Here is an 18,558-nt window from a genome sequence, read left to right as displayed (position 1 = left end):
TCCCGCAATAATTAGAAAAACTGGATAATTCGATGCAAATGCATTGCTTTGAGTGATGTTTTACTATGACTAAATCTGGATTGAAAAATATTTTCTTTAGAACAGATTTTTGCGTTTAGTTTGTTGTCCTGCCCCCACATCTCCAATTAGCGTAGGTGGCTAAAAACGGTGCGAAATAATTTCAACATATATACATACATACTATAGTGCAGCTGATAAAAACAAACACGATGTTTAATATCCCTGGAAGACTGACAGATTTCCCAGGACAGCTATGACTCAACAAGAGGATGTCCTGGGGAAAGCAGAACATGTGGCAACACGAGCCCATGGCAGTGCTGCGTTCAAATCTACTTCTGTCTCAAAGACTAGCTCCCAATTCCAGGATGCTGTGCTGTCAACTTTTAAAGTCCTCTCCATGCACTTGGGTTCCGTGGGCCAACGTAGAGCAGAAAACCAATTCCGATTATTTCTGCGAATGTCGTTTGTTGCAGGAAAAGTTCATGGTACGAGTCCAATGGCCGCCCTGGTTAATACTCTGCGGGTGTATTGATCAGAAAATAGATGTCGTCCGCTTCGCAATGGATGTCGCAGATCCCGTGATGCTATTGGTCAAAAGTTTTGGCCACGTGTGCCAGCATCATGGTCCAACTTTGCCAATTTAGACCGATGACAGTTCTTGCACATAGCCTGAATGGGGTAAAGCCACAGAGCAGCATTGCCCCATTCTATAAAACTCGTGCAGACTATAATCGTCTGTGAAACATAGCACCTTCAATATAGCCTTGCACTTTAAGATTGGTGCAAATAACAAGTGTACTAATTATTTGATTTCATCAGACTGAAAGGTGTGTGCAGGCTGGAGACCAATGATAACAGCTTAAAATGGAGCAGATGCCGCAAGGCACTGTGCATCATTACAATGTCACGGTAATTGGGCTGCCACAATCTGAATAGGGTAGAAATAGCTCCTGCGTAGCTTTGACATCACAAGTGGAAACTGTGGCGGTGCACTTAAAATCTCAAGGCTAAGCCTTTCAATTATTTGTTCCCCTATTAACAAAGCTTCAATCTCTTTTCAGAGTACCTGTGACATATAACCTAAATATCTTGGTAAAAATAAATATCCCGATTGCGTTATTGACGTCATGTCCTGAGACAAAACACCCATTCAGATCTCTCTCAGAGCAAGTGCAACCCTTTGTGTTAGAGAACAGCCCACAGAAGCGGATATCAATGAGCTACCTCTGAAACCACTTCAAGTGACCTGATCCACACAGCAGATGGCAGCACTTTCTCACCCGCTCTGCAATATCAGAGTAATGTTCGATAGGACAACATACATTTCTTATTCACAGAGCTGTAATTTAGCCAACTTAAGGGCAGAAACAAATTTAACGTGATGTTGATTTGAAGCTTTCGTGACTGCAGGAATCCATACTATCTGGTTCTTTCGGTAATGTCACGTAGGTAGAAAAAAGCACAACTCTACAAAACCCCAACCCCTCCCCTTCCCCCTCTCCCCTCCCCCGTGCCTATTTAAAGCCACAACAGCAGATCATTCTTTCTCACCTGATGACGGCCGCTTGTGTTGCAACCGAAATGTCGTGTTCTTTATATTATTTTTTCTACCTACGTGACTTTACCGAAAGAGCCAGAGAGTGTGTTAACGTGATGTGTTTTGTTTGCTGGCGCAGTTATTACTCAACAACATGCGGCCCCCTGGATTTGAACCCAGGATCCCAGCGGTGTCAGCTCAGCACTCCAACTTTGAACCACCCAACCAACTCCCATTACTCTCTCTCTCGTGGCTACCTTCAATTCCCACACATACACAATAGCACTTCCATTATCATCAGCTTTGGTGAATCCACTGCTGAATGAACGCCTCCCCAAGTCGCCACCATTTCTCACAATCCTGTGATGTGATAATGCACCTCACCCCTTGCACACTGGCTGATCCCCTCGCTCTATCTCTGCTGGCACGTTCTCTCGAATCCCCGTTTCATTCCTTGCCTGCCATACCACAAGTATATTATTGTTGTTAAACTGCCATCAAGCATTCTAGCAATGTGTCCTGCACACGCCCACTTACTTTTAGTCACAGTTTCAATAACAAACTGAATCTCCGTGTTCCTCATTCTGTCTCTCCGTGGTTCTCTGTGCACGTTTCAGTTGTTGTTCCTTTGCTCTTTTTAATGACTTGGAACTACATTACTAATTAAAAAACTTCGTTGTATTTTTCTTCCTATATAATTCACAAGGGTACAATAGGAAAACACTGTTGAGATACACCTGATTTAGATTTGAAGTTTTCGTGACTGCAGGTTCTTTCGGTAAAGTCACGTAGGTTGAAAATAACATACATTTGATCACAATTTTATTTTAATTTATGATTAAATTTATTTTATCTTATACCTAAGTGACTTTACCGAAAGAACCAAAGATTATACACCTTATTATTATTTGAATAACTGAGGTACATGTGCCTTGGTTCAAGAAAGGCGCCTTCAAAGAATGCAAGTTTTGATTGTTTGATTATTGATCATTGGATTAGTGCGACATCGTAATCTGGCCGAGTTTTTACGGTGATAAGTGCGCAGATAACCATGGAGACAAGGATACTTGGAATTACATTGGCTGGTAACATCGACTGTGGGAAACAAAACCTGTGTTACGTTAAACTCTACCTTGTTTGGCATGAGCAGAGGGACTCCCTTCTTCAGGAACATCAAGGCAGTGTCAGGATGACCGCACATGGCGGCAATGTGTATCAGCGTGTTTCCGTCCTGCGACAGGAGAGAATTTTACATTCCATGCTGCGCGGAAACACACAAACAGCAGATCAAACACAAGAAGCACGCAGCTTTAAGACTGTCAGTATTTCACATTTACAAAGCTGCCTTTCCAGAAACGCCTTGGTTATGTAATACGGGCTTGTGCTGGGTCTAAACTACTGCATTATAAAGCTTTTCACAGTGTAAAAAATCAACAAGGTGCAAAACAGGGCCATGAAGAGTGAGAATGTTAGTACTATTCGTTGGGTCTTTCGGTAAAGTCACGTAGATAGGTGCAAATAAAATAACAAAAAAATTACAAAAAACTCCGACGTTTCGATCGCTTGTGTTGTGATCGAAACGTCGTAGTTTTTTTTGTTATTTTTTGTTATTTATGAATATTAATTCCTGCAGTCACGAAAGCTTTAAGTCAAAATGTCAGCAATGTTGACAAAGTGGTGGCAAGTTGGCTGCTTTTGTGGAATGTTTCATTTGGCAAGATTTGGTATCATTATTTGCCTAAACCATCGTGGGTTTTTTTTCGTGGATTCCTTTGATTTAATTCGTTATGTTTTGGTTAACATTCTATTCACTGAGTTGTATCCGACACAGCAGTTAACAATATTAAACTTGTACATCGACAAGTTTGTTTCACAGTTCTGGTAAGAACAGTCCTCTAGCTACACACTTAAACATTCTAGAACTGTCTAGTTTTGGTTTCCAAATATTAGTATAGGATTTGTAAGGTATATCATATTACTGGTTGTTAAATTAGATAACAGGAAACTTACTCAATGGAAAAACAGACACGATATTGCAAAAGTAGTTATGTTGTATAACACATTCCTGCAGAGGAAGCTGGTAGGAACGTTGGGTTGCTCGGTCAATTGCCAGAGTCAACGGTGGCGTGGTGTAGTCTGCAAATATGCCCGACTTTGAGGGCGGGTACAAGCCGGCGTGAGTAGGTTAAACGTTGAGTTTTATAAGGGCACCACGGGGTGACCAGCCACTCCCCACCCAGCCCCACCCCTCCCCACCCAGCCCCACCCCTCCCACACTCCCCACCCTCCCCACCCTCCCCTCCCCACCCAGCCCCTCCCCACCCTCCCCGAACTGAGGGTCATCATGCTGTGAGGAACAAGTGTTACCACTGGGCCACCATACATGTGTACTGCATGAGTGTGGATTGTTGTGGTTATTTATGTGCAGGATGCATGTGCCGTACCAGTGTCGGATTAAATGGGGTGATCGGGGCAATTCCCCTCCACCCCCAAGCCCTTGAGACCCTGAAGAAGCTGTTATTTTATTGATATTTTGCAGAGTAAATACATTTCATTTTTATTATCATGATTAATGTAGCTCCCCGTTTGAAAAGCTTGAAAGGACCGTGGCCTACCCTCCTACCCTGGGAATTTTGTTTTAAATCCACCTCTGGTACATACAGTACCTTGCTGTGTGCACCCTGGTACATATTATTCTTAATATTGTTATTCCCTTACACGATCTATCCAACAGCGCACTATACAGGCCCCTTGCAATTAACTGCTGTAGAAAGCGACCAATGGGTTCAGCAATTATTATTGATAAGGTCAACTTGGAGCTTAAAGTGTTTTCCTCTGTCATGCTCGAGGAAAAGGTGGGCTTGCCCTGATGCTACTCGATGTGAAAGCGCCAGAGGAAACAACCTCTGAGTGTGTTGATAGTAATCACCCTGCCGTTGCTGCTGTTTGCTGCTGCTGCTCCTGCACAATGAGCTTAATCGGCCTCACTTTTCCACTCTCTGTCTCCAGGAGTCGAAGGCTTAAACTATTAAACTATTTTTTTTATTTTACCAGGTCAGGCGCACTTGAGCTATGCAGCTCTTTTTTTAGAAGCGACCTGACCACAAATGATAGCTCAACAAAGTGGCTTATCACGTGTAAATGTATTGCAGCCAAATACTCTAAATACACGTTTCTAAATGTTGAGGGGAAAACCGGAGGACCCGGAGAAAAATCCACGCAACCACGGGGAGAGAGAGACACGGAAACTCCAAATATACAGGCGTTAGGGTCGGGATCGAACCCACGACCTCCTGCATACCAGACAAGGTAGTTAACATCTCGCCAACCAAACGGGTTCAGCAATTAATTATCATTGATATGGTTAACGCTTAAAGTGTTTTCTTCTGTCATGCTTGAGGAAAAGGTGGGCTTGCCCTGATGCCACTCGATGTGAAAGCGCCAGAGGAAACAGCCTCTGAGTGGACTCGTATTAATCACCCTGCAGTTGCCGCTGCAGCTTGCTGTTTGCTGTTGTACAACGAGATTCACCGGCATCGCTTTGCCACACTCTGTCTCCAGGTAGTCGAAGACACCACCTGACAACCAAGGTGCACCCTTGGATGTCAGTTGCTTTGCTGTTGAATGGGTGGTTTCTCACCGACTGGGAGAAGGCCAGGATTACACTATTATACTAATATATATACACACACACCGAGTGCATAGGAAGCTAAAGTAAATACGTGAAATCGTGCTGCCTTAATGCCATGTCGAATTAAATTGGCTTCAATGTAAATTGTTACTTTGGACCGACTTGTGCCTGAAAATTTGTACCTGCTCAAAAGGGTGTGGTGTAGTGCTCACATTCGTTGGTGGAAATGCCACATTCCTACAGTAGAGACCAGTCTCTTTATGGCAACTACTCTTAGCTTGCCACTACGTAACAATAACGACGTTAACAGTTTTCAACAACTCCCAATGGAGAATCTACAACCAGGAGTTTAAGTCACTCCTGATTGCACATGTTGATTGGAGGACATAATGCAGGTAAACGACATCAATGGGCATGGACAGGACACGTCACGCCTAGAAGGGCCGATGGCCGATGGTCAAGAATAATGACGGAGTGGCAGCCAAGGATTGGAACGCATCCGGGAGTCCGTCTGCTGCAGAGATGGAGCGCTGCTGCACTCTGGTCGTGTGTAGATGCGAGGCGTAGCGCTACGAACCCGGCGACCAGAGTTCAATTCCCGCTCACGGCCAACACCAGTGACAAATATCTGAACCAGTCCTGGGCCTCAACTATGTCGACTCGGCCTCAAATGAGTACCTGGTGCAGTGTGTAAACATCGCCACTGGGGAGACAAAGGCGGTCGGGCATGATGGTGGCCACTCAGCCCCTCGTGTGCCGTTTCGGCCTTTATAGGTGCTCGCTAATAGCACCTGCTCCAACGGCATATTAAGGCTATACGGGGGATCTTTGTCTTTGTTATCATCGCAGGTTCGTGAGAGATGGCAGTGGCTTGTAAAGCCCTTCATCCAGCAGTGGATTGACCATGGCTGGTAATGAATTATGGCTGCGACTGATATACTCCAAACATGTGCATATGTATTACACATCCTTGTGCAATACACATGCATTAATTTGACTGCTTACATACGTTGTATGTGTGTGTGCAATTAGCATCTTTTGTTTTGTGTGTTTTTTTTATATTCCCAAATTCAGCCAGCGTCTGGAAAGCGAGAGTACAAATTGTCCACTGTGCTTTGTTCTGCGCAAGTCCGTTAACAGTGGTGGGTTTACAGAAGCTGCCAGAAATGATGCAATGCCTACGAACATCGCAGCATGTGGAAAGTCACTGCTGGGGAGGAACACTCAGCAAGGAGAGATCTCCCCCCCCCCCCCCCGCGAGTCCCTGTGATGAGCACATACCTGTCAACCCCTTATCAGTGCCTACCTTATTACAGACCAATTCAGACCTTATTGGTCACCCCGTGGCCCTTATAAATCGCAACGTTCATCCAGCAAAGTCCCATCACAAGGGAGAAACACAAACAAATAGACAAAACAATTTGTTTTGCCCGTACTGAAAAGGGCTGTATGCCGTATGGACCTGAAAGACTCAATTTCCCTGTACAAGAATACGTTGTAAAGCGTATGGGTTGACACGGTATGTGAGCACATCAACTCCGTTTTTGGATCATTCTTGTCCCACTAGAAATTAAGGGGGCGCAAAAAATTCCTCAGCCCTGGTCACCGTTGTCCCAAGGGGTCGCCATGCGAGCATTTGAAACAAACAACAAGAAGACAAAAAAAAAGCCGCTCCTCTCTCTTTACCGAACGGTCACGATCCACAGAAACAGATTCATTATAAGAAACTTCACAATCTCTTCTGTTGCCCCGAAGTCGTTTTTTTTGGTGAGGTAGCCGAAGGGACCACAATGCAATGCGCCGCTTCTACCAAACTGCCAAGTTGTAACTCGCATGTGGACATTAAGGTGTGGATTTCAAATCGTCGTTTGGAGTTCACTCGGAAGATCGTCTCTTCAGGCCAATAAAACAATTGTCACATTGCAGCTATGGTTTATTTATTGACAGACTGGCCCCTGTGATAGTTAATGTGGAATTCCCACTTGCAGTGTGGAGGCAAATGCAAGTTGCGCTGTATTCGTGCGCGCACCTTGGTTCTTGCGAACACGTTCGATTTAAACTTTTCGATGAGAATGTCCACAACTGCCGTGTGGCCTCGCTCTGCCGCGATGTGCAGCGGAGACCTGTCGCACTGGGAGAACGGGAAGACAAATCACGTCTTGGCGTGGATTGAATCACACTCTCCAACATGTGCCTCTCCTCTAACGAATGCATTTAGCAGTACGGAAACCGACATGTAGTTGTTAAGCAAAATGCATGAGCATGTTTGTAAATAGTCCCATTTTCTCTGGTTTGGGTCTTCAAGATTTGGAAAACCCTTTGGCCGGTTTCCAACAAGGATTGAATCAAATTCCCTAATAGCAACACGACTTAAGACTAAAGTTTTGCTCATATTGGATCATCGTCACCCCACTGCATTCACGGACAGAGCAAATGCGTGGACACGTTCCACCTCATTGGGAATTTGGGAAAGCGTTAAAAACAGACTTCTCATTTGAGAATGCATGCACGTGCATGTGTGTGAGTGGAGAGCGGTCGTGTAGCGTTTAGCACGCGTCGCTACGAACTCGGCGACCCGAGTACGATTCCTGCTCACGACCAACACCAGTGACGATAATCTGAACCAGTCCTGAACCAGTCCTAGGTCGACTCAGCCTCAAATGAGTACCTGGTGTGGTGTGTAAAAACATTGCCACTGGGGAGACAAAGGCGGTCGGGCGTGGTGCTGGCTACCCACCCCCTCGTGTGCGTGCCGGCCTTCAGAGGTGCTCGCTAACAGCACTTGCCCCAACAGTCCGTTAAGGCTATACAGGGGATCTTTCTATGTGTCTTTGTGGTGAAGCCATGAAGCAATGGTCTGCTTGCTGTGGTCCAAAACCGAATTAAAAAAAATGCTTCTGAGCTCAGTGGGCCTTGCCAGCTGAAATAAGGTATGTCTGTCTGTCTATTGCTACAACCCCGTGGCACGGGTTTGATTCCCTTCCATGAAAAACAAGGGTAGCCTACCTTCGCGAGGTCAACTCAGCCTCAAATGGTTCGTGCAGCATGTAAATATCAACCCCGGGGAGACAGGAGTGGCTGGGTGCGGTGTGACTAGCCAGCCGTAATAGGAGCTTGCTAACACTGCTTGCCCCTAAGGTGCACATGGGCGGCAAACAGGGCATCCTTGTCTGGGGCCTGCTGTGCGTGGGTGCACCCAGTCAGAAGGGAACCTGAACGAATGCCAACTACCTTTGCAGGAACCGTTACCTTCACAAGCTAAACACACACTACGAGTACAGTCCAATGTCACATGTGTGACCGTCATGCGTCCGCCCTGACTCCATAGCCACCCACACCCAATGAGGATTGCAGCAGTCCACAAAGACAAAGATCCCCCGTGTAGCCTTAACAAACTGTTAGGGCGAGTGCCGTTAGCGAGCACCTATGAAGGCCGGCACGGTACACGAGGGGGTGGGTGGCCAGGTCCACGCCCGGCCGCCTTTGTCTCACCGCACCAGGTACTCATTTGAGACTGAGTCGACCTCGGGGAGGCCCAGGACCGGTTCAGATAATTGTCATCGGTGTGGGCCGTGAGCGGGAATCGAACCCGGATCGCCGGCTTCATAGCGCTACACCACCGCTACACCACATCAGCCCACACACTCGCAGCGCTACAGCTGGGCACCAGCGTTGGCAGAGTGCTCGACTCACGATCGGAAGAGGTCGTGACCTACAATGTCAGCACACCGGTTAACTTAGCCCACGTATCCCTTCTGCGACAAGACTTCGTTTTTTTTAACCTGTCAAAAACAAGAGTCGGGGGTGCGTCTTATTATCTAGTCGTCGAGTGCGTGTGTGGGGGTGGTTGTCATCTCAGTCAGTCGACCGGTGGCCTCCTGCCAGCGGGCGTTCGACACTTCACGTGGCCTCAAGGTGCACATGGCCTGGCACAAGCGTCGTGGTGATGTCACCGCTACTTAGTGGTGAATGGCGGTTGTTGTTTGGGTGGTTGTTGTAATGTTGTTGACTAGCGGGCAAACGTTTTGGGGTACGTCTTACTTTGTGGAGCGTGTTATGAAATGGGGAATACGGTACCACGCTTTCAGGAGTCGTAATCATCCTTAGAACGGATTGCACTCTGTCATAGGAATGTGGAATTTCCAATGCTGGTTCAGTACTGCCAATGAAATGAACAGCGACCCCATCGCCCGTATGAGTAAAGCCCTGCACATTAATTCCAAATTCCGAATGTTTGTAGCCTTTTATTGAAAGCGGTTAATAATTGTTTAGACAAATTGTTTTAATATGGTCACAACTATGATTTTATTGTTAAACTAAAAGCCCTACAATTCTGACAACTACCCAAAGATACTGGTTGTAACTGCCAGCAAAACGTCGACACCGAATGTTCAGTGCTGTGGATTACTCTCCAAATCACCGGTGCGCTGAAGCAGTAATACATTAGTCACGTTTGTTCACGGGACAACTTCATTCATCGTCTGCGTTGGGTGGAGGAGGGCTTACGACGCGCGTTTTACTCACGCGATCTGAACCAAAAAATCAACCGCGAATCACATTGGGTCACGAAAGCCCCTGCGCCCGTGTCGAATCCAAAACCTTCTGCGGAGACGTTCTCTGTCCTCACCACTGCCACCCCTCACCCTCACCTCACCACCTACCCCGACTCCTCTACAACCCCGGCTCCCACTCTCCCCGTCCGCCTCCTCCACACCACCGCTCTCCCGTTCCCCCCTTGCTGTCACGCTGCTTTGCACGCACGTTTAATCCCCGGGCATCCGACCAAGCGCACAGTTTGTGTTGTTATTTTATTTTTGAAAAACAACTCACGTCTGGTGTTTGGACCGAGATACTGTACTGCTCTGGTCCCCCCCCTCCCCCCCCTGCGTGCGTGCGCGAGTGTGCGTGCCAGTGGCACAAGTAGGGCCCACAGGTGGCGCATCGGCCAGGCATCTCAGTCAGCCGACCCGTGACCTCCATGCCGGCGGGCGTTCGACACTTCACGTGGCCTCGACGTGCACCTAGCCTGGCACAAGCGCCGTCGTGATGTCGTTGTTGTTGTTGGGGAGCGCTCGCGCAGTGGTTGGCGCATCGCGCCGCGAACCCGGCGAATTGGATTCCTGCTCATAATCGAAAGCAGTGGCCTATATTTTGACTAGTCCTGGGCCTCCCCCTAGGTCGACTCAGCCATAAATGGGTATCTGGTGCGATGTGTAAACATCAGCGGTGGGGAGACAAAGGTGGCCAGGTGTCGTGTTAGCCACCCCATACCCTGGGGCGCCGTACAGGCCTGACAGCACTTGCCTCAACAGTCTGGTCAAAGGCTACGTGGGCGAGATTTGTCTTTGCAGAAAAATAGCGGAGAGTGGTAACACAGCGTGCTACGAACCTGGAGACCTGAGTTGGATTCCCGCGCACAGATAACATCAACGGCGATTATCTGAACTGAACGTGAGCCGCGAGGTGGTAACATTGCCGAGGATAAACTCGACAAATCGTCCATTTTGGTGTTTCAGCATTCGTGCCAATTTGTCGAGAGCCAAACGTAGTTGACCTTACAGACTTTTGCCAAGGGAATGTGAAATCCATGACCGGACAGGGATTAGTCCTGCCGCTCACTTGTTTGAGAGAGAAAGGTACTCTGACTTTTGTTGACTTCGCGTAAAGAACATTGAACGCATTTTGTATTTAATGACAGAAATACAGGTCGCTGGACCGTGCATATTGGCAACAATTTGTAATGTGAATATGCCCTGAGTCTCGTCTAGATTGGCTCAGCCCAAAACCAGTGAGAGCACAGCGTGTGAGTATTGTAACCTTTGGCGTCTTGCAAAATAGGTGCTCGCTAACAATACACGCCCTAATGATCTATAAGTGTTAATTGGGGCGGGGAGGTCTGTTGTATACTGCATGACGATAAAGCGATGAATTATTGCGTTTGAATTTAAACCTAATGAACGACAATTGGGAAATTCTGTGCTAATTTTAGACTAACGTCACCCAGAGGGGGCCCTCAGAGTGGCCTCTTCGTGGCTAAGTGGACCAATGGGATGCTCTCACTGAGAACACACGGTGAAGTGGAATAATATCCCGTGCAATGAGCATGCAATAAGCCAAACTCTATACAATAGCTTAAACATGCGCATGTTAGATAAAGATGCAGCCATGAAATAATTTGCCAACGCCACTGTCGGTGGAAGGACCTCTACTAGAGGGAGTTCTATAGAGCCTCTCTTGGAGAGTACTTTGGCCTACTCTTCCACACTGGCCAGACGTCTTGGAAGAGGTGTGAGTGCCCCACACTTGTCTCCACCACACACGTGGCCTGGCATTGACTGTGATGCACCCAATTACACTGCTGGGCGGGCAGGCGGTGGGGTGTAAGAAACTCGCACCAATCTTTCAACTGTCACGCCGGGGGAGATGGAACTTTATTGTAACCTCTGGATCACAAATCCAGTCTGCTGACCATGACACCACGGCAGCAGGTGCCACGCATTTCAGAATGGACATACATGCTTTTTTTTACTTTCATATATAATCAAGAGGTTATTAATCAATCCTCAAAAAACAATATTGACTGAAATGTCCATATTTTTTGTTCGTGGGGTGCCGCGGTAGCGAGATGTTAACTACCTCGCCTGGTATATAGGAGGGCATGGGTTTGATCCCGACCATGAAGCCTGTATATTTCGAGTTTTGTATGTCTCTCTCCCTGTGGTCACGTCGATTTTTCTCCAGGTCCTCCAGTTTTCACCTCCACATTTAGAAAGGTGTGTTTAGAGTATTTGGCTGCCATAAATGTAAACATGATAAGCTACTTCATTGAGCTATCATTTGTGGCCAGTTCGCTTATGAAAAAGAGCTATATAACTCAGTTTTGTAGAAAACACATTGAAAAAATTAGAAAATGGCATTTGTCCAAAGTTGGTGAAAGTTGTAGTTCAAACTATACGTTTTATGTGGGCCAATGTTTTGTGCTGGCAAACTCCGATGAAGTGTAGATGGATTACCTTGTCCACAATGTTGGGGTTGGCTTTAACTTGGTGGAAGAACTTGAGCAAGACCTCATCGCCTTCCCCGGCGGCTATGTGCAAAGGAGTCTGGCCTTCACCCTACAGACCGCACGTTACAATAAACGAGGTTGAATATCAGAATTTTTATTTAGACTGGAAGAATACGATCAGCCATTAAGCTCTTTTTGCACATATGCTCAGTAGAATATATTTACAAGGTAAAGGTGCAGCCCTGCAATGCCTTGCTTGCACCACTGCTGATGGACGAATCTCCACTAGCGGGAGCTCCGGAGAGCCCCTCCAGGATATTTTGGCTTCCTCTTCCACGCTGGAAGAGGGAGGAGTGCCCACACTTTACCTCACCAAAAGCGACCTACTGGTCGACAAACTGCGGCGAACCTATTTACACTGCTAAGTGAGTAGAGGTGGGGGAATTTAAGAAAAGTTCCCAGTGTGTAAACTGCCACTCCGGGAGATCAAACCGGCGGCCTTTGGATTGCAGGTGCTGACTGCTGCACCATGGCAACAACCCCAATGTTTTTCGTGCCGAAAATTGAACGTGTTTATTTCCAAAACTCGCGTAGTTGTGGAAATGGCATGGAAAGTAAAGCGAGAAATAAATATGCGGAGACGTCGCTGATTTGTAACAACCTTGGCTCGTGCATAATTTAACCTTATAAGAGAATCATACTGACTGATGGACACAGTGCCTCGGCGGAGTATTACTGGCTGAAATACATTCACTGAGATTGGTGGGAGACTTGTAGAGGCCTTGCGATGCAGTGTTGCCTCCCCTATAATTTATCATTTTTAATTGCGTGGGGTATCTGTAATTGGATCGCCACTGCGTATCGACGGTGGAGTGAGCGGACGTCCACCCGAGAGGCGGAGTGATGAAATGAGCCCGTGTGGTGATGCTCCTTGGAATGCTGCATCGCGGCACCGTGAGGAACGGTGACGGATTGGGAAGACATTCATTCAGCAGTGGATCGATCATGGCTGATGACAATGACGACGGCATCTTAACAAGAGCGCGCACTTTTGCACATCTTTAGTCGACAAGATTTTAGCACATGGAGGGGCATATGTCCTCAAATGTGTCAAGCAGCAGCTCATGACTGTGGCTGTCTGATGTCTTATGAAGAAGGCCCATCGCTCGATGTAGAGACTCGTTCCAGCCACAATAATTAATATTTCCACACCTGGTTCACAATCATTTGACCATGGGGCTGTTCTTATCTTTGTTTGAATATTTTTTTAAATATATATTGCTGTGTATCATAACTGTGAGTTGGGGAGGAAACCCTAACCATTATGTAATATAAATTATGTGCCAATGACCTACATTCTGAACATCTATGTTGGCTCCAGATTCTATGAGGAGTCTTGCCAGTTCCAGATCCTTTTTCTTGGAAGCCAAATGCAAAGCAGTGTCCCCATTGTCCTGCCAACAAAGAAAAGAAGATACAAGCACTGATGTAAATACTTAACAATACCTCGACACACGAATATATATAAGCCGCGGCCCTCACCAGGACAAGCGGACAGAGAAACGAAAGAAACAAACAAATATTTAACGGTAAAGGTGCAACCCTGCAAATTTATCAGCAGGCCACCATAGACGACCTGCCCATGTTAACTGTGGTGAATTACATTTTGTATATAAAAAATACTTTAAAACATGTTTTTAATTTTACCAGGTAAGGCCCACTGAGCTATATGAACCTTATGGCGGGAGCCCGGGGTACCATAGTGCCCTGGCTCTCGCTATAATGCCCGTGATGCAGCCATTTTTTGTCTGTTGATGAGTCGGCGATACGGCAATCGACTCGTCTCGACGAGCTGTACACGATGCACTATTCAAAGTTGAAATTTTCGATAACAGATTTTTTTATGCTGATGTTTGGCGTTTCGACATCGTGGAATAGCACTGATGTCGGATTGATTGGTACTCTAGTCGCGGAGTGAAGTACACCCCTGGGAAAAAGTGTCCCAGAAATACAATATTTAATTGCCTCGGCCATTTTGTATTATTTGGTACCCCGGGGTACTGCTATAAGGATCTTTAGCTCTTTTTTAGAAGCGACCTGGCCACAAACGATAACCCAACGAAGTGCCTTATCATGTGGAAATGTATTGCAGCCAAATAATCGAAACGCATGTTGATTCTAAACGTTGCAGGAAAAACCGGAGGACCCGAAGAAAAATCCACGCGACCACGGGGAGAATACTCAAACTCCAAAAATAAACATGCATCATCAGGGTCGAGATCGAACCCACGACTTCCTGTATACCAGGATACCAGGCCATCGTGGCGCCTCCGTTCTTCAGGGGTGCGGGGGCGGCAATTACCGTCCTGTGAGCGTGGAGCTGCTGCTCGGCCCCCGTCGAGAGGAGCTCCCTGCACACGGCCACGTTGCCGGCCTCGATCGCGGGAAACAGCGCGATCGAGCCTTCCTGCGGAAACACACACATGGGGTGCCTCGTGACGAGCGTGCCGTCTGCCGTCGTTGCCGCCGTATCCATACGCGCCGAGCTAGGAATCAAAGCACCGATGTGGTGAGATGTTAACTACCTTGCCTGGTGTGCAGGAGGTCATTGGGTTTGATCTCGACCCTGACGCGTGTTGTATATTTGGAGTGTGCGGGTCTCACTTCCCGTCGTCGAGTGGGTTTTTTTTTCCGGGTCCTCAGGTTTTTGCCTCTATATTTAGCAACATGCATTCGGAGTATTTGGCTGCAACATTTACATTTGATAAACTACTTCATTGAGCTTTCATTTGTGGCCAGGTGGCTTCTGAAAAGAGCTATATAGCTCAGTGGGCCTTACCTGGTAAAATAATTGGTGTCGGTTTAGTTTAGAAGCAGACGCTTTGTACACAGCACCTATGAAGACCGGCAAGGCACACGAGGAGGTCGGTAGCCAACACCACGCCCGGTCACCTTTGTCTCTCCACTTACGAGAGGCCCAATGACATCAGTTATGAGCGGGAATCAACTTCGGGGTGCTGGGTTCATAGCGCAGTGCACGAATCATAGCACTACTGCTCCCCAATACCGCCATGAAGTGATGGAACGCAACTCATCTGAGAGGACAACCTCCGAGGAGGAGATGGAGTGATGAAATAATCTCGTGTGTAGGTGCAAGGTGCACTATTTCATTGCAGGATCGTGAGAGATGGCAGCAGTTTGAGGATGCCTTCATCCAGCAGTGAATTTATCCTGGCTGAGAATTATGATGACGATGATGACATCTACACGCTGTGTTAAGTTTCTTTGTACCTTGTCTGGAACGAAGCGGGCATCCTTGCCGGACGCTTTCAGCAGAAGCAGCACCGTGCTCAAGGCACCGGTCGGACGTGCGGCTGCTACGTGCAGTGGCAGCTGCTCCTTCGGCTGAGGCAGTAGAAGAAGCACGCAGAGAAGAGGCCACATTCATGAGCACATGCCTATCACCATCAGAATCATAATATAACACATTATGCATTTAGTAGGCACCGTTACCGGAGTCTGTTTCCTCCCCCCCGCTCCAACCCTCACGCCCACCCCCCGAGTTTACTTTAGAGTAGATTTCAAGAATCTCATGTTTTTTTATTCTTAAGCCTTTATAGATGTAATATTGTTGATATTATTACTGTATTATTACGTCACTATATAGGCTGAATTTATTATACGTATGTAAGTATTCAACCGACAAGAGAAAAATGGAATTTCATCACTGGCATGTAGCCACCCATTGCAATGAGCACCACCAAATTATGATTAGAGATTTCACCGAATTATACTTTATGAGCAAACGTATTTAAATATGCTGAATCATATAAGCAGGGGAAACATCTATACAGTACATATTGTGCATACAATTAAAATTCAACATCTGTCAATAACACTGCGATCCTGAAAGAAACAAACAAATATAACTGTTAATGTTTCCAGATTGAGGTCAGAGAGACAGAGTTGGTCATTTGAGTCGGAGGCTACACTCAACAACATGGGGCCTGGTGAGAAATTCATATAAAAACAATTCTGATGACTAGTTTTTAAATACACATGGTGGCCCAAAAGTCAGGGTACATAGGGTTATTATATTTACTTTAATGAATCACACAGGGTAATTTAATTTATTTTTACAAATGCTCAAACTGACTCCCATTAACATTAATGCACGAGTGAATTCTCTTTTCAAATGAATTCAGGAATTTTTGTTCCGTTTTCATTATTTTTCAGTAGGAGCCCCAGTACAGAGCACAAACCGCGACATATGATTCGGGGGGGGGGGGGGTATACAGAAACTCCGCGCATTGTCACTTTAACCACTCACTGTCACTTTAACCACTCATTGTCACTTTAACCACTCACTGTCACTTTAACCACTCATTGTCACTTTAACCACTCACTGTCACTTTAACCACTCATTGTCACTTTAACCACTCACTGTCACTTTAACCACTCACTGTCACTTTAACCACTCATTGTCACTTTAACCACTCACTGTCACTTTAACCACTCACTGTCACTTTAACCACTCACTGTCACTTTAACAACTCACTGTCACTTTAACCACTCACTGTCACTTTAACCACTCACTGTCACTTTAACCACTCACTGTCAATTTAACCACTCACTGTCACTTTAACCACTCACTGTCACTTTAACCACTCACTGTCACTTTAACCACTCATTGTCACTTTAATCGCTCACTGTCACTTTAACCACTCACTGTCACTTTAACCACTCACTGTCACTTTAATCGCTCACTGTCACTTTAACGACTCATTGTCACTTTAACCACTCACTGTCACTTTAACCACTCACTGTCACTTTAACCACTCACTGTCACTTTAACCACTCATTGTCACTTTAACCACTCACTGTCACTTTAACCACTCACTGTCACTTTAACCACTCATTGTCACTTTAACCACTCACTGTCACTTTAACCACTCACTGTCACTTTAACCACTCACTGTCACTTTAACCACTCATTGTCACTTTAACCACTCATTGTCACTTTAACCACTCATTGTCACTTTAACCACTCACTGTCACTTTAACAACTCACTATCACTTTAACTACTCACTGTCACTTTAACTAATCATTATCGTCACTTTCATCACCGTTTATTTCACGCGTCGTCATCTATAGCCATGCGCTGCCATCCTTCTCATCAACTCATCTCTTCACACTCTTCTGCTGTACAAACAGTTAATTATTTTGTTCAGCGCCTTATTCGAGGCGCTGTATAACATGAAATATTTCGGCAACATCGGCTGAGTGATACGCGCGCGAAACGTAACCGGCATAACTCACCGGCGTTAAGTCTCGCACTTCATAGGGCGCGTTTCTGTCCACCAAGTCAAACTTGTCTTACCCATGGTTTGTATTCCTAATCGGCCTTCAAAGTAATGTTGGGCGGTCTGCGTTGTGTAGTCCCTATCCACGTACACGTGGCGCTGGTTTGTGTTATGATCACTGTTTCATTGCTTTATTTTGGTGATTTCGAAAAGTTTACTGGTTTGGCCATGTTTGTTTGTTGTAGTACGGAGTAAGACTGATGGCCTTAATCTAAGTTGTCTTGTGATTGTTGTTGTTTGACTTGCATCCCACTGGGATTTTTGCACAGCGTTGGTGTACGGTGTTTTTTCTGCAATATTTTGCTGTCTTTTCTTGGATTTTCTGTTTGCACTTAGTCACATATTCACTTTAAGATACTTTCTTGTTCATGTTTTTGTGTGTTGCTGTTGCACCCGATTCAAGAGCCGAATGACTCACATGACTATTCCTAATAAATAAACTTGAACTTGCTATGCACGCATCATGCGTGTTAAGAGTTAAGCACGCGCTCTTCCTTCCGATATTAGGAAGCGACTGGAGCTGATCACTTTTAGGTCATCTACATTGAAATATCATTCCTTTCCAACTACTTTTTTGTTTTAAGTTTGTTGTATCATGGACGTCGGTAGCAGGTATGCACGCGTGTGCTATGCAGCATCGCATTACGAACCTTACACATGCACACACTGAAGACACCCACGCACACGCGATCACAATGGGAGATTCGTTTGCGCCAGCGAACGACGTGGAGAGAGGCTGGATGGAGGATGCATGAAACTCACTCCGAGGGTCACGTGACCGCAATCTTTTTTATCCTTTGCGGTTGCCGTGGAGACCGCACACTCATTGTAGATTAAAAGAGTGTGATGGAACAAAACTAAAATGGACCAAAGTGAAAGTGTGCAAAGCCATGAACATTAGTGGGTCAGTTAACACAGGGTCTTGTTTATTGCATTGAGGTATAACTGTACGGCGACTATCCTCCTTTATATGGCCCTATTACTGGTAGGAACCACCTG

At 46.1% G+C, this 18,558-nt stretch overlaps 1 protein-coding gene across 1 annotated transcript in view; it reads right to left on the bottom strand.

Moving 5' to 3' along the window:
- Nucleotides 1–18,558, bottom strand: part of LOC144722258 (uncharacterized) — a 79,137-nt gene that overhangs the window by 39,772 nt on the left and 20,807 nt on the right. Inside the window, exons 4-9 of the mRNA XM_078600351.1 lie at nt 15,487–15,600; nt 14,558–14,662; nt 13,551–13,649; nt 12,203–12,304; nt 7,219–7,320; nt 2,691–2,789 (exon numbers count right to left, since the gene is read on the bottom strand). Coding sequence (XP_078456477.1) covers nt 2,691–2,789; nt 7,219–7,320; nt 12,203–12,304; nt 13,551–13,649; nt 14,558–14,662; nt 15,487–15,600 — 621 coding nt within the window. The remainder of the gene's footprint in view (nt 1–2,690; nt 2,790–7,218; nt 7,321–12,202; nt 12,305–13,550; nt 13,650–14,557; nt 14,663–15,486; nt 15,601–18,558) is intronic.

This window comes from Lampetra planeri, chromosome 14, assembly GCF_965212315.1.
Source record: "Lampetra planeri chromosome 14, kcLamPlan1.2.h2, whole genome shotgun sequence".
Lineage (NCBI taxonomy): Eukaryota > Metazoa > Chordata > Hyperoartia > Petromyzontiformes > Petromyzontidae > Lampetra > Lampetra planeri.
The sequence above is the reverse complement of the archived record's forward strand: the minus strand, read 5'-3'. Positions and strand labels throughout refer to the sequence as shown.